Source organism: Gastrolobium bilobum, unplaced genomic scaffold (genome assembly GCF_033153095.1).
Source record: "Gastrolobium bilobum isolate Gb01-03AN ecotype WA unplaced genomic scaffold, APGP_CSIRO_Gbil_v1 utg13418, whole genome shotgun sequence".
Taxonomy (NCBI): Eukaryota; Viridiplantae; Streptophyta; class Magnoliopsida; order Fabales; family Fabaceae; genus Gastrolobium; species Gastrolobium bilobum.
The window spans coordinates 108862-114679 of NW_026897420.1; the positions used below are offsets into that span (position 1 = coordinate 108862).

At 32.3% G+C, this 5818-nt stretch overlaps 1 protein-coding gene across 1 annotated transcript; it reads left to right on the forward strand.

Moving 5' to 3' along the window:
* Positions 1-2088: 2088 nt before the first annotated feature.
* On the forward strand, positions 2089-4989 carry LOC133306798 (O-fucosyltransferase 30). The gene is made up of 3 exons (XM_061507174.1): positions 2089-2215; positions 2471-3073; positions 3603-4989. Exons 2-3 carry the CDS (start codon positions 2664-2666, stop codon positions 4660-4662), a joined length of 1470 nt encoding a protein of 489 aa, XP_061363158.1. The 5' UTR covers positions 2089-2215; positions 2471-2663; the 3' UTR covers positions 4663-4989.
* The last annotated feature ends 829 nt before the right edge of the window (positions 4990-5818 follow it).

The following is a 5818-nucleotide window of genomic DNA, read 5'->3' on the forward strand; positions in this document are numbered from 1 at the left end:
AAAATTTATTTTACTTTAACTTTGTTCATATTATTTTGAAATAACAAATTAACCTCAAATTTGGCCTAATATATACTTCTAAAAGCATTTATTTTACTTGAATATGATATCGATTTCATTTCTCTATGGATCACATTGTGAACCAACTCAACAAGAGGAGAAATTTATAAAGTTAATCACCTCAGATTTCTGACATCTTAATTCAAAAGTACATAATCATGTGCGCAGTAGATAGTTTATTACTCCCCCTGCTTATGCTGTAAAATAATGAATTACAATGAGAACTTTCTGCTATTATCTTTAGAGTGAGATTAAAATAATATATTCTATTTACTTTCTCCTCAAACCGTAAAATCCCCATTGTCAAGAGTGAGGCATATCATATCTTTGAAGATACATCAACAGAACATTAGAAAAAGATAAAGATATATATAGTCTTTTTTTTTTAAAAGCATACAGGAAACAGAAAAAAAAAACAAAAAAAACTAGGAACACGTCCTACATCAAACTACTCCTACATAGTCCCTTTCAAGTTTTTCACAACAACCAGAAGGAGGCGAGGCAAACTCTTGTAAAGACCAATCAAAGGAGTAGGCAAATGAGGCCATCCAATCTGCAACCTCATTTCCTTTCTTATGAATATGGAAAATTCTAACCTTCCAATTCCAAGATAACATATTCTTTATGCGCAAGACCAAATTTGATGTTGGATGATGAGGACTACACCCTTTTCTTAAAAGATGTTGGGCTCTAAGGAATTACCTTCAAGTCAAACAAAACAAAACGGAAACCATTCCTCCAAGCAAGCAATGTCAAGTCCAAGGAGACATCCCAAAGCTCTGCCAATAAAACATCACCACAGCCAAGATATATATATATATATATATTCTTTGATTTGAGGAACTCAGAAACATTGCCTAGAAATAACTCTTGAGATTTACTAACAGTTACCTTCTGAAAACTTGAATTTTTTTTTATTTTTTTTTTGGAGTTAATTCAACTCTAATTACTTCTTTGAGGCGAATTGGCTTTTTCCGTTATCCTCGTAAGCTTTCATTCTTTGAGCTGGTTATGAAATTAATTCGGAGCGCGAGTATTAAAAGCAATTCAATGTTAATCTGTTTTATTATAATAAAAAAATAACACATATTATTCTTAATTTTTTAATGTGAATTTAATTTTAAGATTGATTATATATATTTTTATAATTTTACATTTTTCATTTAATTTATATTTTTATATTTTACTTGAATTAATTACATATATATATTTTATAATTTAGATTATTTTTAAATTTATAATTGCACAAATTCTTGCTTGATATATAAATCTTAACGAAAGATATATTAATAAAAGAATCTTAAAGTATATAGAATGTATTTTATAGAGCAATACTATTAATACTTTATGAAAAAAAAATTGGTTTCTTAATGAAATTTTTTAATCTGAATAACTAATGAAAAGTACTAAAAAATTTAACTAATTCATAATTTATTTTAACACTCTGCACTGAACTCTGAAGTGCTCTGGAAAAATTAGAAACTTTCAAAATTATAACTACTTTTGTTCCCGACAAAAAATAAATGAATAAGATATTGATTTTTGTTCTTTTAAAGTACATAGAATTATTTTAAGTGAGAGAAAGAAATGCACCATAAAAAAATTATGGAAAAAATTGAGAGTCTTCTTATTTAAATTAAAAATTATTAGTTTTAATTAAAATGACTATAAAGATAAAAAAATTTCTCTATAAATAAATAAAAATATTTTCGTCAATCAATAGTTATTATTTATTGTGAATTAATTAATAAATTTAATTTGTAAGAATAATAACTATTGATGAAAATCAATGATTAAAATATAATTATAGAAAATTATAAATAAAAATAAGTTATAACATGAATAAATGTCACTTTAATCAAGAAAATAAAACTATATTTAAAAGAGAAAAATTATATTTACAAACTTTTTCTTTATAAATACTTACAAACTACATTAAATATATAAGTCATATTCTAATCAAAAATGTATAATCCGTATTTTGTAAAAAAAAATTGTAAACCAATCTGATCGTTCCGTCTTTAAAAGAGAAAACCGTGAAGAAGAATTTTTTGCTCGCTATTCGGAATCTGATCTCAGGTTTCTCGGTGTCTCAATTCAAAGCATAATCTTGTGTGTCTCCTTCTGTATCATAGAATTCTCTGCAAACCCTTAAGTGAGATTCTCTATCTCTGAAAATTCATATTGCTTTTTGTTTCATCAGTTGTCTCTGCTTTTCTTCTCTTTCTCTCTCTAGATTAAGAAAGATCTTGATCAATGGAACAAATCTCATAGAGGGAAAGAAAGTTAAACCCCAGAAAAATTCTGGGTATTTGACTGGCATTTGTAATAATGTCAATTTATATCTTAAAAATTTGATCTTGGTGGGGTTATCGCTGATGGGTACTTTGCATTTTCGAATTTATTTCAGAAACGGAAAAGTTTGCTGCTTGGAAATGTGAGATGATTATGATTTTTCTCTGGAGCGCTTCACAAACTTGAGAACTGTTTTGGTTCTTTTAACTTGAATCTGTGTGAGAAGTCACTTACTTTTGTTTCATTTTTTATGCAAAGGAAGTATATGCATAAATTTGATCATTTTGAATCCTAGTACACCAACCAGAATGTTGTCTAAAAGGAAACCCCAGTACAGATTGCCTGTTGTTCCTGTGTCTGTTCTTATCATCCTCTTATCTGTCCTGTTTTTTTGTTACTACTATGTGAAACCTAGTTCCCCCTTAACTGAATTATCCAAAAATTTGGAATCACATACCCTTCAATGTTCCAGCCAAGCCCTGGCCCTAGGGGAAAAATTCTTGTGGTATGCACCCCATAGCGGGTTCAGCAACCAGCTTTCGGAATTCAAGAATGCTATTTTAATGGCAGGGATATTGAATCGAACTTTGATTGTTCCTCCTATTCTGGATCACCATGCTGTTGCTCTTGGTAGCTGTCCTAAGTTTCGGGTTGTGGATCCAAATGAGATTCGGATTGCTGTTTGGGATCATATGATTGAGCTCATTCAGGGTGGAAGGTTAGTAAATTTTGTCACTCTTGGCCATTTTTGAGTTTTTGTCTGGTTAAAATAGATGGTGATGAAGATGGGAGGCAATGCTTCAGTAATGTATCCCCATCTTGATAAGATCAAGACAAGATTTACACAATCTAGTACTATTTTATATTGGCCTCTATCTACAACAAAGTTATTTTTAAAAGAATGAAAAATTAGTTTGTTATGTTGTCTTCATATTTGGTTTGTCATAAAGGAGAAAGAGAAGCAAAGTTTTAAGCTGTTTTCAATTTTGCAACTAGATATTGGTCCCATCCCATGAATTTCAATTTGCCAAATACCTTCCTTATTTCTAATTGTAGTTGCTTTTTTTGTATTCTCAGAACTGCAGTGGTAGACTTTTAATTACTTTTAAAGTAAGATTTGAAGGTGTGGCATACCTTTATTCCATGGTTTCAGTATCATAAAAATTATATATTCGTAACTACCTTTTAATTGATTATCTGTGTGAAACAATGAATCATGAAACTTTAGTTTTTTCTTTTTCTTGCAGATATATCTCCATTGCTGAAATTGTAGACATCTCGTCATTAGTTCCTTTGTCTATTGTTCGAGTGATTGATCTCAGGGATTTTGTTTCAATATGGTGTGGCATCAGCTTAGATTTAGCTTGCTTAAATGATTCAAAGTTACAACCCTCTGTTTCTAAAAGCCTAAAGCAATGTGGATCTCTGCTAGCTGGGCTTCATGGGAGTGATGACAAGTGTGTACATGCTGTCGATGAAGATTGTAGAACTACGGTATGGACTTACCATCGAGGTGTTCATGAGGATGGCATGTTAGATTCATTCCAACCCGATGAACAACTGAAAAAGAAAAAGAAAATATCGTATGTTAGGAGAAGGAGAGATGTATTCAGGAGTCTTGGACCAGGTTCCCAAATCGAATCAGCCTCACTGCTGGCATTTGGAAGCCTTTTCTCAGCCCCATACAAGGGATCTGAGCTATATCTTGATATTCATGAATCTCCTCAAGACCAAAGGATACAATCTTTGATGGAGAAGATCAAATTTCTTCCATTTGTCCCAGAAATTGTGAAAGCTGCAAAGGAGTTTGCTAAGACAACCATACAAGCTCCATTCTTTTGTGCACAACTTAGATTGTTGGATGGACAGTTTAAGAATCATCAGAAGGCTACATTTCATGGGTTAAGACAAAACCTAGAATCTTTAAGGCAGAAAGGCCCTCTACCCGTCCATATTTTTATAATGACTGATCTTCCAGAAGATAATTGGACTGGTACTTACTTAGGTGATTTAATTAGTGATACAATTAACTATAAAGTGCATTCCTTAAGAGACAATGATGAGTTGGTGAGACAAGCAGCCATGAAACTCATGGGAGCAGGTTATGGGCAGAGGTTCATTACAAATTCTGAAAACACAGTTGGTAAAAAGTATTGTTCCAAGCAGACAATACCTGATGTACTTCTATATATAGAGCAGACTGTGTGCAGCTGTGCATCACTTGGTTTTGTTGGAACTGCAGGGTCGACTATTGCCGAAAATATACAACTAATGACAAAATATGGCTCAAGTTCTTGTCATATTTAACAGCTACATGGAAAATTGCTTATAAGGTTTTGAATCTTATTGGATTGATGGAATGCAAGTTCAATCATGTTGCAACAGGAGATGATTGCGCAAGTCATGTTTTGTGTTATCTATTGTCTCCCTGAGTTTTGATGATTAATCAGCAACGCAAAACCAGAGTTAGTTGTTAAGAGATACTCTACAGTCAAGGGCCTTTTTCCTATTTTAGGTATGAAACTCAACTAGGATGACGGTTTCCTGAAAGTTAATTACAGCTGTTGTCAATACATCTTCGTGGCTTAGTGCCCTTTTAGATGGGTTTGTATCCACTGAAAAAGTACTTTGTTGTCAAGGAAAAAACACTTAAGGAAGTTAAATACTTTAGCTTCTAATAAAAGCACCAAAAAAGGCTGCTTTCTGCTAATGCTTATTCTTCGATATGCCGAAAAGTATGAATGAGGGAGAAAAAAAGTAAATGCACCATGAAAGAAATTAACGCTTTTATAATATATGAGCAAACTTTCTAATATTTGCATGCTTTCTTTTCTAAAGAATTTGTATGGATGCTTACCTGGAGACTTGACTTGGGGGAGTGAGTGTCTTCTAGATTTATAGCTAAGTATTTCTATTGTCTTAATCATGCTCATTGCTTTTGCACTTCATGAAGGATAATTAGAATACTAAGTTCCTGCCATATCAAAGTGGAGATTGTTACGACTTTTACTTGATATAAAGGATTGGAGGTATATTCTTGAAGGAGTATACCCAAGCAACAATCAGAATGCCGAAAAAGTTAGTAATTGTTGTATAGGGTCAGACTTAGATGTGTTAGTTAGGTCGTTAGTTGGTTAGGGATTTATATGAGAAGCCTAGGCGATATTATAAAGAGGTACACTTGATTGATGGATAGCTTTTGACAAATATTACATTAGGCTGAGAGTGCTCTGCTGAAGGGGAGTGTCCCTTGTGTGTTCATGTGTCTTTCTCATCAATAAACAAATCTTTTTCTTTCATTCTTCCTTTCTATTTTGCAAGTTTCAAGCTCTAAAGAATCCAGAGCCGTAACAGAGATACTTTATGAGGTATGCTGATGTACAAATTTATGAAGTAAGAACCGGTTGTCCCTTTGGAACATCAGGACTCTGTTGGGAACCCCTTATATAGAAAAGTAGATTAG

Bases quoted from the DNA above. Each gene is read 5' to 3' on its own strand.
- LOC133306798 (XM_061507174.1), top strand. From the start codon at position 2,664: ATGTTGTCTAAAAGGAAACCCCAGTACAGATTGCCTGTTGTTCCTGTG. The intron at 3,074-3,602 runs GTTAGTAAATTT...TTTTTCTTGCAG, and splicing joins GAGCTCATTCAGGGTGGAAG to ATATATCTCCATTGCTGAAA.